This window comes from Galeopterus variegatus, unplaced genomic scaffold, assembly GCF_000696425.1.
Source record: "Galeopterus variegatus unplaced genomic scaffold, G_variegatus-3.0.2 Scaffold1245, whole genome shotgun sequence".
NCBI classification, from domain to species: Eukaryota; Metazoa; Chordata; class Mammalia; order Dermoptera; family Cynocephalidae; genus Galeopterus; species Galeopterus variegatus.
In genome coordinates this window covers 256,045-279,482 of record NW_007727356.1, presented here as the reverse complement: position 1 = coordinate 279,482, position 23,438 = coordinate 256,045, and the positions used below count along the sequence as shown (strand labels likewise).

General features: G+C 42.5%; 1 protein-coding gene across 3 annotated transcripts in view; it reads right to left on the bottom strand.

Moving 5' to 3' along the window:
* Positions 1 to 23,438, bottom strand: part of DIS3L2 (DIS3 like 3'-5' exoribonuclease 2) — a 370,978-nt gene that overhangs the window by 117,296 nt on the left and 230,244 nt on the right. For 2 of the 3 annotated variants that reach the window (XM_008575848.1, XM_008575846.1), the window contains exon 10: positions 8,558 to 8,670. The exons of the other annotated variant lie outside the window; for it this stretch is intronic. In XM_008575848.1, the coding sequence (XP_008574070.1) occupies positions 8,558 to 8,670 (113 nt within the window). The remainder of the gene's footprint in view (positions 1 to 8,557; positions 8,671 to 23,438) is intronic. 3 annotated transcript variants of the gene reach the window in all.

Here is a 23,438-nt window from a genome sequence, read left to right as displayed (position 1 = left end):
ATATCCATTTGGCACTAGGCTGAAGACATGTATTGCCCTAGCTCTCCTGGGGTCCATTTAGACACTACCACATTGGTAAACTCTATTATGATTCTGTGAGCAAAGATTTGTCTATTTTGGGGTGGTTACTCAAAGCCTCAAGGAGATGTGACTGGGAGAAAGGGCCCTGATACCGATGACAATTTTTCTGCCTCAGGCCACACTCTGCTTCAACCACGTGGGGTTCTAAGGTGATTTTCTATCCTAGTCGAGGCAGATCCTATATCTTCCCTACTTGCCCTCAAGATAAAGTCCAAACTCCTTAGCTCGCTACTCAGACCTCTCTTTGTATTCATCTCTTGGCTCCCCCTGACATTCATACCCCAGCAATTCTCAACTACATACTGTTCCTTGAATATTCCCTGCTTTTTCTAGCCTCTGCCTGTAATGCCCTCCCTACCTAATTTTGTCTGTCTATAAATTTTGCACTCAAAATTTGAAACACTGTTCAAAAACCAATTGCATTGTGAAGCCTCTTGGTTCTTGTAGAAGCTCCTCTCTTATCAAAAACCCAGACAGATACAACTTCTTTCTCCTCTAGAATACTTCCTCACCTTGGGGGTAACTCCTGTAACAGAAGGTAGCCCAGAACATCACCCGTTGTTTGTTAAATGCCCACCTCATCTGACTTCCCCTGTCCAAGACCAGCCTCTGTCTCATCTTTACCCCCCCTGGAACCTGGCACACAGCAGGAACTTGATAAATGCTAAGTAGATGAAGACTCAAAAGTACTTCAGGCAGCAGAAAAGGAAAAGGGGCTTGAAGGATGCTAGGTCTTCTTAAGCATGCTACAGGGCCAGGACCAAAGTTGGGTCAGAGCAGAGCTTAAAAGCTGGCCGTGGAAAAAAGTCACTCTGATGACAGGACACTGACTTTCTAAGAAAAAAGAGAAGAAATTGATCATTCTCTTGATCATTTGGGTAAATACACCACTGCCCAAGGCAGTGGGGAGGGGGTACCAACAAAACTATAAAATCTTATATTAGCCTTAGAGAGTAGAAACATCTGCTAAAGCCACAGCGGGCAAGCTGGCCAAGTTCAGCAGCGGGTTAGCCAGGACAGCCCTGTGACCAACGGAAAGGGCCACAGAGGAGAAGCATCAATCACACAGGCAAGGATGAACAGAAGGACTAGCAGTGACGTGGGGGCCAGACGCCCACAACCCACAGGGGCTCTCCACTATCTGGAGGGGCCGCAGGGGGCTCTTCTGCCTCTTTCAGCCCAGGCCTTTGCCGGCTCCCCATCCTAACTCCCTCACACCCTCAGCGCCCACCAGCTGCAGCCTGGCAGCTTGGTGAGTTCTCCTCCTTTTCTCTAAGGACTGGAAGGTTTTAACAACAGGGTATACTCAGCTAGCTTCCCACTTACATGCTGAAACAACTTAAAGGAAATAGATAATTCATTTGCTGGCCAACATCACTGTTTAGAGAGTTTTCTTTTTCATATCAATACTTCCATGAATTCAGAATTTGATCAACTCTTTGCTACACAGTTTGACATTAACAAAACATCAATATTCTGACAACCTGCTGGTGTCAGAAAGGAACATCTTAAAACTCTTTGGACTCTAAGTTAACACAGGCTTCCAATCCCAATCTTTGATCTCTATTATAAAGCAGTACCAATAAAATATCATAGAGATTTATGGGCAAACTTTCATTTGAGCTGTTTCACACCTAAAATAACACAAGTGCTTGGGCCAACAGGCAAAAAATTAGGTTTAGGTTTCAACTGTTTAGGTTTTCTTTTACTTTTAAAACTTAATTCACTTATTTTTAAAATTACCTTAAAAATTGCAACTATACTGTATTTCTGTCCCAGAGAAGATAGTTGAGAGACATTAACTGGGCGGATGTCATGTCCTTCTGAGAAGGACAGGCCTAAGTTCAGGTGGATAGTTGTCCCGTCCTAACAGAACCATCTTTTGTCAAAAAGACTGTTTTTTCATGGGATTTAAATGGACACTATTTAAATTTATCTTTCTGCCTGGGTAACCCTGAAAGTAACCAAATAAGTATTACTGTGAGTAAAATCTCAACAAAAAGAATTTCATTTAAACGTCAGTGAGATGGTATTTGGACTCAAGATCTGTTTCACTGTGTATTGCCCTACTCCATGGGATAATTCCCCAAATCAAGTTCATATTGTAATTCTGACATCAGTCACTTCTAGGTCAGCACCTGAATGAAAAGAAATCAGTGCCACATTCCCTGCAGATGGGAAATCACTAGAAACCCCCCCCCAACTCCACCCCCTTCCCCATGTGATGAGGCTGAGAGAAATGATTGTGCCAAATAAAAAAGCAGAGAATCTGGAGGGGGGAAAAGCAGCTCATCCAGCTTTTAAGACCTTTATAGGCAAAGTAAAGTGAAAACAGCAGAAAAGTTCCTGGACACAGTCCTTTAAGAAACAAAAACGAGTAGGAAGAAAGGTCAGAGCAGCGGTTCAAAGGAATCAGAACGCACAGCTGCTGCTGTCCAAGGTTGCGGGCCGGCGCCACTCGCTCTTGCCAAGCTGGAGGCAGTGCCGGGCAGCAGAGGCACAGGCCCTTCCTCCATCCAGCTCCCCACTTTCAGATCTGAGCAGCAGAGCCGCTATTCTGCAGTCCCAAAGAGAAATTCTAGAACTGTGACAATCACAAAACCAAAGCAAAGAGAACAGAAAAGGAAACAAGCTTAGTTATTTAACCTAATTTTATTTTTTTGTTTTCTGATTTTGAAACATAATTCCTGGTTATAAAAGGAGAATGCAGCAGCTGGACAAGAGGAAGCCACCTGCTTAAAGGAAAAACCTCTAACTGTGTCTAAAATTCTTAAATATTCAAATCTGAAGAGTAGAATTAAACTTTTCTAAATGGGGAGAATGTTTCACATTTATTCACTTGATGTGGTCATTAAAGTTTAAAAGATTCCTACTTCTATTTCTCCGTCCATCATAACATTATAGTTTTTGTAGATAAAAGGGATTTTGGAGTCTCATCTTCCTTCTCTAAGAGGCCCTGGGCCTGGCAAAGGGTTGGTTTGGCCAGCAGCATTTTGGGGCAGGAAGTGTGGATGGGATGGCTCCAACCTGAGGTCATAGTGAGTGGAGTCAATATACAAGCAAGTGTCAGAACTGTGTTCTCAGGAGGGTCCAGCTAAGAATAAGGCACCTGGATTTCCATGTGGTTTCTTTGCCTGGGTACATATACTAAAAGGAGCCAAAGTGAAGGGGAGGTCATCCCCCCAAAAGCTTCAAAGTAAAAACAATATACTTTAAAGTATAACATATATAGAAAAGTGCACAAGTCATAAATGAAAAGGTTGATGCATGTTCACAAACTGAATGTTCATGTAATCAGTACCCAGATCAAGACTCTTTCGAAATGCCCCCACCACTTGGGCCCTCTCCCCCTATGGTAACCACTCTCGTGACTTCTAACAGGCATAAATTAGCTTTGCCTGTTTTTGAACTTTATATGAATAAATTCATATAGTCAGCACTCCTGGGTCTGGTTTCTTTCATCATTACATGTGTAGAACTGTCGTTCATTCATTCCCATTGCTGTACAGCATCCCACTGTGTGAATACAGCACACTTTATTTGTTCATTCTACAGGTGACGAGTATTGAATGGTTTTTAATTTTCTGGCTATTTCAAATACTGCTCCAACAAATATTCTTATACCTTCCTTTTGTAATATATATACATTTCTATTGGGTTCATATCTAGAAGTAGAATTGCTAGACCACAAGGTATGTATGTAGTCTAACAGTTTTCCAAGGTGGTTGTACCAATTTGCCTTCCCCCAAGCAGTGAGGGTTCCCATACCCTTGTGGATACTTGGTATTTTCTATCTTTTTACTGTAGCCATAGTGGTAGGTTCCACACATTTTTGAGTTGAGAGTTGGTTTCCCTGTCTTTCTCACACCTTTTGCAGTAAAGTAAATGCCAATTAGTTATGAAATTGTCAGGTGCTATAAACTAGAAGATACTTGAGCTCCCTGTCTCAGGCTGTCCAAAGAAATGTTCGTAAGCTGGATGCAGTGTGGAGAAGTTGTCGAGGAGTGGGTGAAGTTGGCAGGCCATGGATTCAATGACTTTCTCCAGCTCTTGTACTAGCAGATGGTGGGTGTGAACTTAGAGAAGCAACAAACAGCATCTTCCACATGGATGTCCTTTGTGAGACCCAGGCTTGGATGGTATATTCTTCATTCCCATCCATGGCCTGCTAGAAAATCCAGGGTCCTCCTAGACAACTCATGGCTCCTTAGGTATTGGCCGGCTACCCTGTGCTGGGGGAGCTCAGAAGATAAAGCTACAGTTACTATGAATGGGGATATTAAATAAAGGAGTGAAAAAACTGTGAACAAGGAACGTTCTTAGTAGTAAAGATAACTCTTCTGGTATCAGGTTAATAAGTCCTGTCTGGTTATGAGTAAAGGCCAGGTGGATATTATCTTGAAAAGTGCCAAACAGGCCCTCCAAAAATACAGATGTAAACTGAAGGCCAGCAATGTGGAGCTGTGCTCCAGGAAAGCCATTCACATAGGTGGCAATGGAATGGTGAGGGACTTGGTTTCATGGCCACAAAGGGGAGGTCAGGGAAGAAGCCAAGTATGTTCATGTTCAGAGATATTTATGGGTCGTAGGTTTGTGCTGCATTCCCTTAAGCTTTCTATATCTGCCCACATCCTGGGCTCAGGTGTCATAGACATTGTGAGGAATGGAGTCAAACACTTCACTTAGGTCTAAACAGTCCACAGAAGCCATATAAGGACATGGTTTGTTTGACAAAAATAAAGTTTGGTATAGAACTTCCCCTGCTCATGAGGATACAGCTAGCCAGCCATTCTCATTGAGTGGTCCCTGAAGGTTCTAGATCTTAGAGGCACCACTGTGCGGGAAGGTCACCTATTGTCCATGACATGGTTACTTGTAACTGGGTTTGGATGATTATGCAACTTTTGACTCAAAATTTTACAGCTCTGATCAACTCCAATTCCATCTCCCTCTCCATTCTGTATGGCAGACAATACCTACATGGTAGTTCTGGCCATCTAGTATAAATGGCACGCAAAGCTGAACACCTGAAGAAACCAGCTGTCCAGTTCTCCGGGAACTATGGTGTTCAAATATTCTAGGTTGTAGTCATCCATAATGTACTGTCATGGGGTAGGGGAGGGAGGGCCACTACTTATTGAAGGCAACCGTAGCAGATGACAGCTCTGGGTCTCATCTGTGACAAGAAAGCCCACCTGGGCTAGCTCCCTCTGGAGCAGCAGCAGAGGGTACGAGACAAGGTGACCTTCACCATGGGTTGAAGACACCACTGTCAACTGTTGGCCTGAAATAGATTGGGGGAGCCAAACTCTGGCCACAGGCAACAGGATCTTCAGTCCCTAAAGGACATGGTTGCAATCAAAGCCTGAAAGAGTCTCTTCCATTTTCAAAAATTAGTTATGAGGGTGGACATGTTGGAAACATAAGGGAAACTCTCAGTAACAATTTATAAATACCAGAAATCCTAGGAACTTTGGGATTATCCTAGAGGACTTCTGTTCCAGAACTGCCAGTGCCTTTGTAAGCATCACGTAGGCACTCTGCTAGAATTAGAGTACTGGTATTCTAGAACACACTCTTCTTGAAAGACTGTGCTGTTATAAGAGATTGAGGACTGTGTGTTGAGACAGGGGAATGCTGAAGGATCTATACAAGGCTGGGCTGGTGAAATGAATGATGATTCATTTGAGTGACAATCGTTTTGTTCAATAGCAATTCTCTGCTTTTATTGCTAGCAGATGGCTGGGGCACTTAAAGACCAAATAAAACAATGGTTTATTGGACCTGGCAGAGGTATGTCTGGAAGTCCATCTCCTGGCATGCTGCACATGTTGCCAGGTGTGGCTGAAGTGGGAGGTGTGTTAATTCTGTGCATCAGAGTGTGGATACAGATGGGCTTGGATCTGTGGGAACAGGCAGAAACCTTAGATGATGGACACACTGAAGCAGGGTAGTCCTGGAAGAAGTGGGCTCCACAGAAAAGAGGAAGAGAAAAGAAACCCCTGATGCAGCTGTCATGTCTATTTGCAGAGAGCCTTGGTTTCAGGTTTGAAAAGGAAGTATACTATCATAGCTGGGTGGACTTACAAGCCTTGGGCCCTAGGCCAATTGTGCATTTGGAATGTGGGCAAAGCTCCTCTGTTTCTGTGTCTGAATACACTCCTGCTGGTTGGTATGTTCACTGGGTATCCTGGGCAATGGTGTGACGAGGAGGTGGTGAGTATAAAGGTGATGCCACACGGCCATCCAGGAGGCAGAACTGACATGAGGTAGTCAAAACAGTTTTTGGACCTCTAGCTGCAAAAACAGAATCCAGGAAATAGTGGCTCTTAAAAAGATCCACTACCCCCTTTATAATGCCAGGACGAGACTCGTTCTTCCCTATGGCCAAGGCCCAGGCATGATAAGAGCATGGGGTTGGCTTTACTGGGACCCTAGGGTGGGCACATTTCCAGGGTGAGCAGTACATAGACCGCTAGTGGTCTGCCCTGAGAGCATCTAGACAACATACTTACAAAAGGGCCAACTGATTCTGGGGAATGGCAGGAAGTGGGGATTCAGGTGGCCAGGAGCACAAGTTTCTCAAGCCCTTATTTTAAAAGGGGCGAGGAAGGGAAGAGAGATAAATGAGAACTGGGAGAAGGGGAATACAGTCTTGCAGAAATGCCTCAAGGCTTGGGCCAAGATCCATAGGTCATAAAGCTCAGAGCCTCAGAGAACTGCCTTTCCAGGGACTCTCCAGGCTCCCTATGTTGGTGGCTTCCTCAAAACTACAGCTTGGTACCCTACTAAATAGCTTTATCTAGGGCAGGCAGCAGGATGAATTTCCCCAAGAGTTAGAGAGGCAGTAGCCAGAGCACAATGGTTTACCAGGCTTTTCTTTCTGCCAGTTGTGTGGGCACATAGGTGTGGTGGCAGTGGGAGCTGCTGGCCAGATTAGGCAGTGGAGAGAGACCACACAGGCAGCTGTACCCTTTCCCTCAGTGATGACACTTGGATGTTCCTAGAATGGAGTAGGTTTGGTACCTGGGTTGGTCTCTTGTCCCTGAAGGATGGAGCCAGGCAAAGGGTATCCATTTCCCAGACTGCCTTGGTATGTGTGGGTGGGTGGGGGGGATATGCCCCTCACCTTAGTGCAGTCAATGAACAAACACCAGAAGTCATGTACTAGGGCACAGGGCTTGAGAGGAGGGAAAGTTCAAGTTAGTGCTCCGAAGCTGGACCACTGAATTCAAGGAAGCTAGACAAGAAGTGAAAGTCAAGATATAGCCAAAGTAAGATGAGCCAAGTGAGCAGATGAATGGAGTGTCAAAAGGAGGAGAAAGAAACCTGGAAGAATTTGTGAACTACAGTGAGAGAGGTAGAAATCTCTTTTACAGTCTTTCATCACCACTGTTCCCAGCACCTACTGAAGTGCTTGGCAGAGAAATGGTGTTCAATAAATACTTGCTAAAGGAATGGATTCTCATGATTACCTGTATGGATGTGCCAGGTACGGGTCCCCAGAATGGAAAGGACATTTTGAGATGATTCTGTTCAATTCCTTCATTTCACAGATGAGCCTAGGGAGGTCTTAGACACTTAGTGACATACCAGAAGTGGTGGAATCAGGACTAGAAGAAAGTGCCCAATTTCCCTTAGCTTTTCCACCTGAGAGATTCCAATGGCTATCTTATAAAGGGCAGTTCAGAACCAGATTGGCATCCACTCTTTAGAGCAGGGGTTGAAAAAGTTTTCTCAAGGGCCGGCCCAGTGGCGCACTCAGTAGAGTGCGGTGCTTGGGAGTGCGGCAGCGCTCCCGCCGAGGGTTCGGATCCCATATACAGACCGGTCCGCTCACTGGTTGAGCGCGGTGCGGGCACGACACCGAGGGTTGCGATCCCGTTGCCGGTCGCAGTACGGGCACGACACTGAGGGTTGCGATCCGTTGCCGGACACGAAAAAAGACAAAAAAAGGAAAAAAAAAAAAAGAAAAAGTTTTCTTAAAGGGCCTATAGTAAGTAATAAATTGTCATTCCAATCTGCTGTTCTAGCATGAAAGCAGCCATAGACAATACATGAACGAATGGGTGTGGCTGGGTTCCAATAAAACTTTATAAAAACTGGTGGCTGAGGTGGGCTGAGTTTACTGAGCCCTGCTTTGCAACAATAGTTTGAAAGTAGGGATTTTTCATTTCTTTCTGAAGCTGACCACTTGTTTGGGACACTTACGTGGCAGGGCCATTCTGAGATTAGACATGTTTCTTTCCTTGGCATCTCTTCAGGAAAATATGCAATAACTGAGGGTAAGCAATTTTCCAGGCATCCTCCCAGTCCTTTTTTTAAGACCTTATTAGATATGAGAAAGATATTCTGACAAGACTACTATTCCTAACAATTTTTTTCTTTTTTTGAGAAAAGGGAAACAAAACAAAAAAGTAGAAAGACTAAATGGAAGCACGTTTTTTAAACCAAGAAACTAGAGACTAATTTTTACCTTTTGAACCAAGTAGACACTTGTGGCTCTCTCCGCAGCCACTTTATCCAGATCAGACCCCTCAGGAACAAAGTAGCTCACGTCAGCGATGTGAACTCCCACTTCAAAATTGCCTGTAAATGCACAAGAAGGACCATCAGCCCGGTTTGGAAGGCCAGAGCAATCCTGCCCCAGGAATCCTTCCAAGAACGCATGTCACTCCCAGACGCCACAGGATCTGAAGTGTCGGCCACCATTTCCATTCTTGCCGGGCACTGCATCTGACCCCCATGACCTGCACTATTGTCACTTTGCTCATTGTACACCAAAAGATGATGGGATTTTTTATCGTGAATAAACAAGATTAAACATTTCCACAAGATGTGTCCCGTTTCTAAAGGCTTCGAATCTTTGAGTAAACATAAGTACACTTGCAAAAGAAGACGTGGCTCATTCTGGATGATGAACTAATCCATCAGATCACTAGAAGTGAGTTAATCCCCAAATCATGCAGATGCTGCTTCTGACAGCTCTGCCCTTGCTGTTCACTCACACTGGCCAAAGCCCCTCGACACATACCTGGGTCTCCATACCTGGCCTCCCAACCTTGTCCCGGTACACTCTTACCTAGCCCTTTACACTGTTACTGTAATCTTTCTAAACATGGACCTGGTGATGTTATTCCTTAGCCCGTTATTCATGTCCTTGCATGGTCTTACCCCAGTCTACCTTGTCAGTCTTCTGGCCCCATCCTTCATGTGCTCTGTATGTCTCTGTCATGGGAAACCTCTTCCCACTCCCTGAATGTATCTTACCTCACCCTATTCAGATGTTTGCTTGGCTCAGGCTTTTTCTGATACTTGGGATAATCTCAACAGGATCTGTCTATCAAAATCTTCCTTACCTTATAAGGGTCAATTGCAAGAGAATCCCCAAGGAAGAGATTCTTCTACCCTCTGTCTCCTCCACCTGCTCGATTAAAGCACCTACTCCATATGGTATGATGCTTACCAGGGTCTTCTTTAGCGCTCTCACCACTACCAATATCTTTACCGGTTTACATGTTTGTTCTTTGCCTCTCTCCCTTCAGCGTAACCTCCAGCAGATCAGGGCCTTTTGTGTGAACATTACACAAAATTTTTCACTCGGTGCCTGAAATACTGTCTGGCACACAGGAGGCACTCAATAACTATTTGCTGAGTGAACAACTCAATAGTTGGTTTGTTTGCCTGTTGCCTTTCCTTCTGATAAAAAAAAACCTACTTTCTTTTTTACCTTTTAGGACTACTCCTTCCCTTCCGGGTAGAGCTATCTTTTAACAGGCCCTGCCTTCCCTTCCGGCTCTGATGGAGATGTGGTTAAATGACCCAGACTAGTGGAATTGTATCTTAAGAGGGGCTGTGGAGGTAATTAGGTTATAAACTTAAGATTTACTATTGAACATCTTGTAAATCATCTATAAAATATAGCATATTGTGAATATAAATACACAGACACACAGGCACACATACTTATATGTACACACGAACTTACATATACATGTATGTGTGTGCATGAAAATGCACAAAATGGACAGAATATATTAAAAAGTACACATGTAGAATGAGTACATAGCTTGAAGAGAACATCATGGGCAGATAAAAGCACACTGAAGACACAAGCACAGAGTTGAATTTGCTTAAACTGAAATACACACTTAATGCAATTCCACTATATCGCATCCCTGCTGACAGTGACTGGTCTAGGCATAGGCATTTGACTGACCCAAGTAGATTTATTCTGAATCTGTTTTCAGGCATTGAGATGGACTTCAAGAAAGAGGCTCTCTCCTGAGATCCCAGACACTAAGGACCACATAAGCCTGGAGCTGCCAGGAAACATCTTTGCCACATAATCATGCCAAGATAGAAAATAATAGGTCTAAGAAACAAAAGAAGAATCATGATGACCTCATTTGAACTCCGGGATCCAGGTGCACCTGAAATTAGTCTACCTGTGGACTTGGCACTTCATGAGCCAATCAATTTCCTTTCGGTTATGACTCACTGGGAGAATCTTGACTGATGCCCAAGTTGACTCAGAAGAGCTCATTAACCATTTGCTCCCTTGGTCACCTGGTGACCAGTCCTAAAGTATGACACATTTTATCTGCAAATTTTGTAGCTATTTATTATACTCCTACTCCTTCTTCACTGGGGGTATAATTATTCCCTCAGTTTTTAAAATGAAAAAATGTTTGAACATGGGGTGCTTAAAATAAGGGGTTCAGGCAAGGAAAAGAATTTAGGAGTCTCCACTCTTCATCTGGTCTGACACTCAGAGACCATCCTCCTACAGGGTGTTGTTTGGGTTTTTCTTTCCAATCCTGAAACATTAATATACTGGGGAAAAGCTAAGTCCACCGAAGACATCCCTGCTGCTATGGGGTAATACCACAGACCTGTTTCCCACAGAGGAGAGGGCTGTCTGGAAAGCTGAGAGAAACCAGCATGACTCCAAGTTCAGCTGCCTCATTCTCACAGGCATACAGCTGTGTCGCCAGGTCACTGGGAGCAGTGAAACCTGCCTTGGGAAGATCATGGAACTCAACCCCAAGTAAATGCGGCCAAGAGTCTCAGACGGCTCAACTTCAAGTTATGATATTTCAAGTATCTAAAACCAATACTTGGAGAAGGTAAAATAAAGTGTCTTCTTTTGAAGTCAGCATTATAATATATTGGCCTAACAGGTAAATATTGACTAAAGGAAAAGGGAGAGGATTATTACATGATACAAACCATAATTTTAAATTCAGTTTCTGTGTTGTTACTACACATGAACTTTCTGTCCTTAGTCAAAATTGACAAACTGACAAGGAGTTCATTACAGGAGATAAAACATGAAGGAGGCCAACCAAAACATATTTAAGAGGCTTAAATTTCACTCAGAACTCCCAGAAGAGCCTCTAAAACCAGCAAAGAGAAGCTCTCTTATTCTCTCCTTTGGACCTATTTTATGGAAACCCTAAGTAAATATTTTATTACATATATTTACATAATGTGAACTTGCAGAACTCTTGAGGCAGTGGCACTGAAGTTTTTATTCTATAAAAGAGAAAATACAAATCCAAAAGGTTATATAGGGTATGCTGCTAAAATGTTTAGAATCAAGTTGATGTTTGGAAAAATACTGCCTTTCACATAAAGGTATTCTTTTAAAATTTTTTTAAATTTAAAATTTTCATAACTGGGGCTAAGGTGAGTACTGTAAATTTTGAGGAGCAGTAGAGGCAGAGAGAGGAAGAATACCCAAGGCCAGCCACGCCTGGCTTACTTTGCAGAGGGTCCATAAACTTGGGTGAATATAAATATGCCTTTGAATGAACTTGAGAGGACATCAGAACTGCTTCATTCAATTAAAACACTAAGAGAATCCAAAGCAGGGGCTTCGAAACCATCTCTTTGAAGCCAGCCTCCTAGCCAGTGCAGCTAATTCCCAACCATGTCCCTGCCAGGTAGCCCCTGACATATCTTCAAGAATGGGGAGCTTACATCTTCTTGAAGCCTCTTGCTGTCTTTTTGAAGCACTCTGGTTGTGAGAAAGTGCTTCCTTCCATAGGTCTGTGATACATGGGAATGGAGCCTCTAGTTTATGCCAGCACTGGGCATCCGTAAGTGGTGATTCCCCCCATTTTAGGAGCTCTCTGTCCAATGGGGTTGGCAGGTACACCCATGTGATAACAACATAAGACAGAGGAAGGTTACAGAAGTGTACAGGAGCGAGTTGGACTGAAATCAGTAAGAACATGTGAAAGTGTTTTGTAATTTATAGCAACTATATGAATGTAATGTAATATTGCCAATGGTGATCATAAAATGATAATAAGTACAGCAGGAGTGACCATTTATTAAATGTATCCTCTGTGCCAGGGTCTCTACACATAATCAAACTTCAACAACACCATGCAAACCATATTGCACGGATGAATTATCTGAGGCTCAGAGAGGTTCCAATCACTCATCCAATGTTACCTGGCTAGCAAGTGATAAACTCCAGATTCAAAACCAGGTTGGATTCAGAGCCTTTGTTCCTTTTATTACCCCTCCCCCCACACTGTCAATGTAACTCCAGGACAAGATGATACAATCCAGTTTTTCATCTCTGAGTGCCATAGCTCAAAATCACTCCTATGTCTTATAACTCAATGGAAGCCACATTCTTGGCTTTGGATTCAGAAGTCCTGTCAGGGACTCTTCCCAGCCTTGTTCACATCCACACTCATGTCCCTGCAGGTTCTTTTGGTTCCCACTGCCAACCTCCTTAACTACTTGTAGCAGGGCCTGATTACAGAACAACCACTAAGCCATTAGCTCCAGTTCTACTTAATTAGAAGAGGAAGTCCATGAAACCCCAGTCCCTTTCTAAACATCTAGCTTACAGCCATCTTTATCTGCTGGCAGAGCACTGTCCAAACTACTCAAAAGGACTGTGCCAGGACTGCCATCTATTAAAGGTGAGGACATATCAGGCTTACCTTAGCAGCAATGAGACCAGAGCCTTCCAGACTTGGGTCACTTGAGTTCACCTTTACCCACTGCTGAAACATGACAGTGGTGGTAGAAGCTCTTACTTCTCCCAGTAGGACACTCCTCACAGAAAACAATATTACATATTACAATAGACTGGATGTTTGTGACACCTCCCCTCCCCCCCGTCATTCATATGTGTCGGGCCTTAAAAACTAACGCCACCTTAAGTGACATTACAAGCAGCACCATTATGGGCCCACAGGGTGTATTAATGTGGCAGCCTAAGATGGCGCTGGGAGGAAGTAGGGTGGGAGTGTCTGCGGGAACCTTGCCTTAGCCCTTATTGGCCAAATACATGCTTCTGCGCTCGTGACCACTGTGTGGTTGCAATAGCTAGGCATTGAGACAGGATGCATGCCCTTGACCTTTAAGCTGATTGGAGGATGTAAAAAACCTCCCTTCCCCATTTGCCCTTAAAAGCAAGTGCTTGTGTGATAATAAACGGAACTGCTCGACAGAACCCCCGCCGCGTCTGAGTGTCCTTTAAACCGGGCTGGTTGGGGCTGGCGGTGTGCTCACCTCTCTTCACGGCTCTCTTCCCCTGTCTCCTTCCAAAGGGGACCGGAGGGAAAGAGGAATCCAGGCCATTCGGTTGCTGACCAAAAGGAACGAGGCTAGGGCTGTTTGGGTTGGCCAGCGGCGGACCCGACACATATGTTGAAACATAATCCCCAATGGGATGATATTTGGAAGTGGGGCCTTTGGGAGGTGATTATGTCATGAGGGCAGAGCCCTCACAAATAGGATTAGTGCCCTTATAAAAGAGACACCAGAGAGCTCCCTCAGCCCTTCTACCATTTAGGGACAGAGAGAGATGGTGTTGTCTATAAACCAGGATGTGGGTCTTCACCAGACACCAGATCTGCCAGTGCTTTGATCTTGAACTTTTCAGCCTCTAGAACTGTGAAAATTAATTTCTGGTTTATAAGCCATCCAGTCTATGGTACTTTGTTACTGCAGCTCAAACAGACTAAGGCACATTATGCCTGGAAACTCTTTTAATTCAGAATGCAGGGGAAGAATGTTGCTACCTGTATGTACCTCATTAGCAAAAAAATAGCTGCTTTGTCCAGGTCACTAATAATCTGTGTCACTAAATCCAAACATAAAAAAATGTTCTTTCCACTCCTCCTTAGGCTGTGGCCCCACTCTGAATGTCTGACCTCTGTGGCTGCTCCTTTTCAAGCTCTTCTTCCTCTCCTTGGCCTTTACCTGTTGGCGTGCCTAACCTCTGAGCACTGTCCCAGGCTGCATTCTCTTCTAATTCTATCTCTCTCCCTGGACTGTCTCATCCATTTCTAGGGGTTCAAGCATCATTTCTGTGCTTTGGTCTCTTAATTCTATACCACCAACCCAGACATCTCTGAGCTCCAGATCAACATATACAAAAGTCCACTGGGAACTGCCACTTAGCTGTCCCACAGGCACCTTACACTTGCACCTCCATAAGCTCTTACTCTCAGCAAAACCATTTCTTTCCCTGTGTTGCCTGTCCCAGGAAGCGAGATTACCTCCACCAAACCAAAAGTGGCACAACTACTGCCTAAAACAAAAAGAAACCTGGGACTTTCTTAGGCCTGTGTCAATTGCTCTGCCTTCCATATGTCTCTCTAATCTGCCCATATCTCTTCCTCCCCCGCAACACCACCTTGGCCAGAACCACCATCACTTCTTCTATGGAAGATGTGACAACCTTCTTTTTACTCTCCCTGCCATTTCTCAAACCTCTTTTCACACTGAACATAGTGCTCTGACAGAGTCTGGATGTGTTGTCCCCCAAAACTCATGTGGAAATCTGATCCCCAATGTGGAAGTGTTGGGAGCTGTTTGAGTCATGGGAGTGGATCCCTCATGAATGGATTAATGCTCTCCCTGGGGGGGTGGGGGTCGTGAGTGAGTTCTCGCTTTATTATTTCCCGTGAGAACTTGAACTTGGTTGTTTATAGGACCCTGGCACCTCCCTCCCTCTCTTTCTTGCTTCCTCTTGCCATGTGATCTGCTTGTACCCTTGGGCTGGCTGCCCCGTTGTTTCCCACCATGAGTAGAAGCAGCCTAAGATCCGTGCCAGATGCAGCTGTCCCAGAATTGTGAGCCAAATAAACCTCTGTTCTTTATAAATTACCCAGTTTCAGGTATTCTGTTATAAGCAACACAAAGACGGACTCATCAATGCTCTTTCCAAAACACAAATCTGCCTTACAGGTTTAAGCCCTCCAGGGCCCCTGTTGCCCTGAGCATGCAGCCCAGACCCGGCTCCCAAGGCCTGGCAGGCCTGTCTGACCTGGCTCCTGCCCACCCTTCTAGTCCCTTCATCTTTCTTCTTCTATTCCTCCTTCTGCACACTGTCTTCTCTCACTTCTTTGCAATGACATAATACCAGCAAAATTCCTCATCATGTAGTCCACCCTGGGCATGTTTAACTTTACTGGCCCTTATTCCTTAAATGCCAGTTACATCCCCAGTCACTGTGATGGAACTCCTTAAAGCTGCCCATACCTATGGGGCTCCACACCATTGTCCCCATGTAGGCTGCTCTTCTGTTGCTTTGCTTCCCATGGATTTGTCACCCTTTTTCCCCTGGGTGATGGAGCCACAAAAGGATTACTCAAAGCCCATCTCTTCCGAGCAGTGAGACGCCCCAAAGGGGTTAATCTCTCGGAACCCTCAAGAGCAAGGCATTCCTTCCTTTTGGGAAATTAACCTAGAACTGGGGTTCTCACCCCACATTTATTCTCCAGACCAGGAAGTTACAGGAAAAGAACATAGGTCAGGTTATAGTTTAACAATGTAGGCTGGTAACATTCAGTAAAACAAGCAAAGTGACATTCCATGATGCAATTTGCAAGAAGTTAAGTTGATCCACCAACAAAAGCTTGATCTTAGCAAACATTCTCTTTCCTTACAGCAATTTCCCAGTATCTTTACATATCAATCAGTAACCTGTTTGTCCTCTGAGCCAGCAACCTTGCTGTGCTACAATTCTTTATCTTACAACAGAGACTAGCCTGGGGAAAAACTTCCTGTCTTTTGCAAGGTTAACATTTTATATGTACTTTTAAGAAGTTAGGCTAAACCTGAAACTGCAAGGCTTTGGAAAACCAGGCCCTGTGAAATACATTTGCTTTATGTATACTCCACGCTCTTCCCCCATTTCTCTTTTCTTTCTACGTCCTTCAGACCATCCCCGAAGCCCATTTCCTCTGGCAAGCCTGCCTTGATGACCTAGATCAGGCTCAACCCCCTTCTGTGTCTTCCTACAGTTTCTCACATTGCACCTCAAACACCATTTACTGCATGCAGATCATGAGACACTTCCCTGTTCTCCGCAATCGGCAGGAAAGGCTGGGAAAGGGCCAAGCACACAGTCGGTGCGTGACACTTACTGAATGAATAAGGATGTAACAAAAAATTATAGGGCAGACCCATTAATATTCTGGGCTGAAAGAGATTATGAACACCGACTAGTCTAACTGAAGCCTCCCCACAACAGGTCTGCACAGAAAGCATACAGCCTGTGCTGGCATAACTCAGATGACTTAGAAATTGCTACTTCTCAGCACAGACCACTCCATCCTCTGATAAAATGACAGATTTTTTTCCCCTTTTAAAGCCAAAATATGTCTCCTTAGAGTTTCCACTTATTAGCTCCAGTTCTGGCTCATGGGGCTGACTAGAACGATTCCATCTCCTCAGAGGACAGCAATCTGGCTAAGAGAAACGGGTACAGTGGCAGGGCAATCTGGCTAAGAGAAACACGTGGAGCAGGGCCAGGTTCTGCTTTCAGGGAAGCACCAGCTTTGACTATTTAGACAGCTGCATGTGGCCCCTGGATTCTCTCCCCTTCAGGCTAAACACCCCATGGCCGACTTTTGAGTCACCTCATAATCCTCAACACCTCCCTCCAAACACGCTCCCAATAACCACCTTCATTCATTCAACCAGTCATTGAACAAATACTTACTAAGCTCCTACTATGTGTCAGGTACTTTTCTAGGTGCTGGGACCATGCAAGTAAAGACGACTGACAAGGTCCCTTCTCTTGTGGAGCTTACATTCTAGTGAGGAGAGAAAGACAACAACCAAACAAATAAATGACAAGATTATTTAAGATAATCAAACTGATTTTGGAGAAAACAAAACACGATGAAGTGGTGAGTATGTCTGGGTCTACTTTAGACTTAGTTAGAAAAGTTCTCTCTGAGAAAATAAGCTAAGACCTGTAAGTATAAAAAGGTCTATGTCACATGATGGTATGGGAGAGAAAAGCCAGAGCAAAGAGCCAAAGATGGGATCAAGTTGGTGTGTCTAAGGAGTAGGAGGAAGGCTGGGAAGAAGGGGAGAATTCGAAGCAGGGAGGCAAGCGAGGTAGACAGGGCCCTGATGTGATGCCCTGCCAGGTCAAAGTACAGCATTTAGATTTGATTTCAGGTGCAGTGGGAAACCACTGGAGAATTTAAAGCAGAGAAGTGACATTAATTGAATACACCTGATTCACTCACTCATTTTTGCCACTTCCCACACTCTGCTTGCCATGGCTCTATTAACATAGTCTATGGTCATACTGTACTGAAAACAATGAGCCTCAAGAAGACCAAAATCTCTCAGGAATGGCGCTGATAAGCAAACAAATTAATCATTTAATGAAGTAATACATCTGGTAAACAAAGGTAGATGATGAAAAGAACCATGACCTGCTGGACACTCTGACAGATAAAACAGACGGTGGATTTCCCATCCTTCAGATTGGTTTCCATCCAGAACACGATGAGAACATGATGCTCTTGCTTGGGTCACCCTCTTGACCCTGTGGCCAATTTTCCCAACAACAGGAGCCATGAAAGAGATAGAAAACAGTGTTCTGGAAACTCAAACAGGGTAATCCAGAGAGGAATGAGAGAAAGAGATTTTCTGCTGTCCAAAGAGCGCCAGTAGTAAGGGGCCTCACTTAGTGCAGCTCATCTAGCTGGGATGCGGGTGCTGGCCTACTTTGGTCCCACTGAATTTTAGAGACAGACTCAATAGCTGAAAAACAACTGGGCTTGGAGCACCTTGAGGCCACCCAATAAACTCCATCTTTTAGTTGGGGTAAGCAAATACCCTCTGAATTTGGTAGAAACACTGATTGGGTTGCTAGGTAAGACAGACAACTCAAACACTGACGTCTTCCAATTCTGTGTGGCATTTTGTTATATAATCTCACACAAAAGTTGACCACTGTTAAAGCAAGCCATAGCAGTACTTGATGGCGATGGCATGGCAATGGTTTCACGATATTTCACAAACTTAAAAGGAGTCAAAGTAAAAAAAATTCTGGGACAACTAAATATGAGTGCAAGGGAAAGCACCTATTATGAGAAGAAGTTTGCACAGGATGACTTCTCACGACCCCCTGAAGGTCAGGATTTGAAGAGTTTATGGATTTTCTTCTTCTCTTTCTCTTTTTGCCATCCAGCAGAGGGTTAATAAGGGTCTTTAGTTGGAAACTCCATTAACTGATGAGCTCACCTTCTGGAACTGAGTAGCTTAAAAACCTTTTTCCTTCATTATTACAAAGAGCTCTATCAATCTGCAAGTACTCAGCTAAACTGCCTACACAGCAATTTTTGTCATGTTCAATATAATTCTTAGGAATCTGAATTTAAACTTATATGAACGGCATGGAAGAGGAATACTCAGGTAGTAAATTCTACTTTTCCCCTTCCAAATAATTTGAGCAATGGCTCCCTTCATTAATAGGAAAAAGAATGAGGAGTTGAGCATGTGAGGCTGGCACATTCAACGTCTGGGAATTTCCAGGCATTTTAGAACTAAGTGAGAAAGCCCAGGTTAGCTGGTCAGGCCTGGGACAGAGTACTGGGCACAAGCTTGAGAGAAGCTCTGAGAGCAGGAGGGCAGGCGTTTGGTTCTTCCTCAGTGCCAAGGAAGTCCAAGGGGCTGTAAAGGGCCCTGGAAGGTAGTTACAAAGTTAACAGGTCAAAGTAATAAGGGCTAGGGGAGGAGTACAGGGCAGACTAGCCTGATTTGAGGGCTGCAGGGGCTGGGTGATGGGAACAGGAGGTTTCATTATACTATTCTGTCTACTTTTGTGCATGTTCAAAATTCTCCATCTAAAAATTAAAAAAAAAAAAGAAAAGAAAAAAGTTAGCAGGGGTGAAGCCAAGGAATGAAAAAAGCTTAAAAAGGACAAATTCAGTTAAGTAAAACTAGCTATGAGCTTTAAAGGAAAGACAAGCCAATAGAAGCAGAAGGAGAAGATTATTACTTAAAAAGAGCAGAATTAAAATGTCCCCAGTTTTGATCTCTGGAAGTTGGAGGTAGGGGGATTGTTCTTTTCTACCTTATATATGTTTGTAATGTCTTCAGTTTTCAAAGGCTGGAACAAATAATAAGGATACAAAGTATAAAATAAAAAAATGTAAACTTGGCTTAAAGATGTCTGGATAAAAATATATGAAGATGGTAACAATGGTCTTTTTTTGAGTCGTAGAATTCTTTTTGCTTATATGTACATTGTAATTTTTCCATCATAAATGTGCTACTTGGCTCACAGTTTTAGATTTTTAAATAAAACACACCAACAAAATGCTGTGTCCTCCCCTCAGCCACTTTCTTACCCCTTGATTCCTAGCACACGGCCAGAAACAGCAGCACTGGCCAGCCTGGGCAGGAGGATGCAAGGTTAGGTGCCAGCTTACTGGATAATTCTCCTGGTGGATTATGGTGACTAAAGCACTTCACAAACAAGCTCTATAAAGGTGAACTCAGTAAATGAAGTAGCAGGAATTGGCCATACCCCTTCTGAACAGGAAACAGCTATTTTCACGCCAGAAATGTGACTCCAGTGTGTAGCTGCCTGTGGCATTTGTCGTCATCACTTTTATAGGCTTCAGTGTGTATGGCTAGCACGGGGAACCTATTCATTCTCATGCCTGTGGCTGTTTAGGGAATGCTTATGTGATCCCAGTCTAATGGTTTCCCACAGATCTAGGTTTAAAAGCAGAATTTTAGCATATTTTCACACTCACTTGTGGATTTTTCTATTTTTAAAAAGCCCCTCAAAAAGCCTCTTTATTAACAAGACATAATTACTAGTCTCTAATAGCCAAATATAAAACCAACCCACATACTTACAGCCAACTAATCTTTGATAAAGTCAGCAAGAACATACATTGGGGAAAAGAATGCCTCTTCAGTAAATGGTCCAGGGAAAACTGGACATCCATATGTAGAAGAATGAAACTGCACCTCTTGCCATATATACCAAAATCAACTCAAAAGGGCTTTAAGACTTAAATATAAGACCAGAAACTATAAAATTCCTGAAAGAAAACATAGGGGAAACACTTCAGGAAGTAGTACTGGGCAAAGACTTTATGAATAAGACTCCAAAAGCACAGGCAACAAAAGAAAAAATAAACAAATGGGATATTAAACTAAAAAGCTTCTGCACAGCAAAAGAACAATAGAGTGAAAAGACAACCTACAGAATAGGAGAAAATATATGCAAACTATGCATCTGACAAGGGATCAATATCCAGAATAAACAAGGAACTCAACTAAATGGTAAAAAAAACAAGTAACCTGATTAAAAAATGGGGAAAAGAACTGCATAGGCATTTCTCAAAGGAAGGTATACAAATGGCCAACAGACACATGAAAAAATGTTCAACATCACTAAGCATTAGGGAAATGCAAATCAAGACCATTTTGAGATATCATCTCACGCCAGTTAGACTGGCCATTATCAAAAAGACAGAGAATAAGAAATGCTGGCGAGGATGCAGAGAAAGGGGAACCCTCCTACACTGTTAGTGTGACTGTAAATTACTACAGCCATTATGGAAAACAATATGGAAGTTCCTCAAACAACTACAGATACACTGCCATATGATCCTGCAATCCCTCTGCTGCATATATACCTAAAGGAATGGAAATCACCATGTCGAAGGCATATGTGCCCGCCCATGTTTACTGCAGCCCTATTTACAACAGCCAAGAGTTGGAACCAACCTAAATGTCCATTGATGGACAACTGGATAAGGAAAATGTGCTATACGTGCACAATAGAATACTACTATGACATAAAAAAGAATGAAATTCTGCCGTGCACAGCAACATGGATGAACTTAGAGAAATTATGTTAAGTGAAATAAGGCAGGTACAGAAAGAGAAATAACACCTGTCCTTACTCATAAGTAGGAGCTAAAAAAACAAACAAAAAAAGAAAGAAAGAAAGAAAAATGCAACAATCACAATAATTCATTGAACTTTCAAAATGAGAGAATAGAAGTGAGGCCACCGGAAGTGGGAAAGGGGGAGGCAAAGGGGGGTTAGTGAGAAATTGGTAAAGGGCTACAAAAAATGATTACATTTTGTAATGATAAATACAGTAATATCCTGATTTGAGGATCACATATTGCACGCAGGTATTGATATTCACCCTGTACCCCACAGATATGTACAATCAACTACGTGTCAATTAAACATTTTAAAAAATGATTACGTGTAATGTTGAAGATACTAATTATCCTGATTTGAGCATCACATATTGCACACAGGTATTGACATTCAACGCTGTACCTCACAGATGTGTACAATCAATTATGTTTCAATAAATTAAAAAAAAGAAAAAAGAGAAGAAATATAAAAGAGATGTATGCTTTTCAACAATTTTAAGGAAATATAAACATCTGTGTGTATTTAAATGCCTACTTACTAAATGTTAACTGTTGTCCCCCACTGCTTAACCCAAATGCGCTTTCCTTTCACCTGAAATTAAAACAACTTTCATATTCACCTTGAATTCTGAGAGTTAAAAGTTTATTGCTTTATATCCTGGTGACACAAACCTTTACCTTCTCTCGCTTTTCTCTCACTCTGAAGATACCATTTTGGGTTGTTTTTATTTTCTTACCATGCTCGATTAGCTCTTTTTGGATACAATTGCTCCATTTCATTAATTTCTTTGCATGAAGGAGAAACTGTTTTCTGATTTCCCAAGATTTCACAAAAGTTAACAAAAAATAAAACCCATAATTTATGCATGATTATGATATGAATCTGCTATATTGGTTGTCCCCATAATAATAGCATATTGACTATTTGCTTTTTAAATCACTTTGTTATATTCACATAATATTCCATTGTTATGAGACTCTTTCTACAGATGAAGGAACTGAGGCCCAGGGAGGCTGGACATCTTACACCAAAGTATGTCTCCAGAGCCTGAGCTCTTAACCACTACTTTAGGGAGATTCACCCCTTAGTATCAGATACTTTCTCAACTCCTGAGGGCTACAAGTACTTTCAATTTAAAAATTTTAAAAAGAACTATGCACTTATTTTGCATAACATACACTTTAAAACAAATAAATAGAAGAGTATGGTCTTTGACATGACTCAAAGTGACTCCTTTATGCAGACAATAAATATTTGTTGAAATAAAAACCTCTCCATACACTCTTGTAACTACTGGTGGCTTTCTATTTTTGAACTGTCAATATATCAGTTACAGTTATAATTAAATTTTACACTGTTTTTATATGAAATATTCTAAATTGCCAAATTTTCTACGTAACTGAATGCCAATCCTTTAATCATCCATTTTTTACGGTTTTACTACTTCTGGGTGGAAATCCTCTATAAATGTATGACATACAGTCAGCCCTTTGTATCTGTGGCTTCAACCAACCAAGGACTGAAAATATTTAGTAAAAAAAAAAAAATCCCACAAAGTTTCAAAAAGCAAAACTTGATTTTGGCATGCAACAAACACTACGTTGAATCCACATGAATGAAGTAATGTGAACCATTGTATTTGGTTTTATAAATAATCTAGAGATAATTTAAAGAATACAGGAGGATGTGCATAGGTTATGTGCAAACACTACACTATATATAAGGAACTATATATAAGGAACTCAGCATATACCCAAAAGTTTGAACCCAAAAAAAAAAAAAAAAAATCCCACAAAGTTTCAAAAAGCAAAACTTGATTTTGGCATGCAACAAACACTACGTTGAATCCACATGAATGAAGTAATGTGAACCATTGTATTTGGTTTTATAAATAATCTAGAGATAATTTAAAGAATACAGGAGGATGTGCATAGGTTATGTGCAAACACTACACTATATATAAGGAACTATATATAAGGAACTCAGCATATACAGATCTTGGAACAAATCCCCTACGGATACCGAGGAACAACTGTACTTCCTTTTAACAGCATAATGTAATTCAATATTAACAACTTAAGTTCATAATATAAACATAACTTTTGTATTTGCAATAGATGGTGATGTGGTATAGTAGGGAAAAGATATCCAGTCCT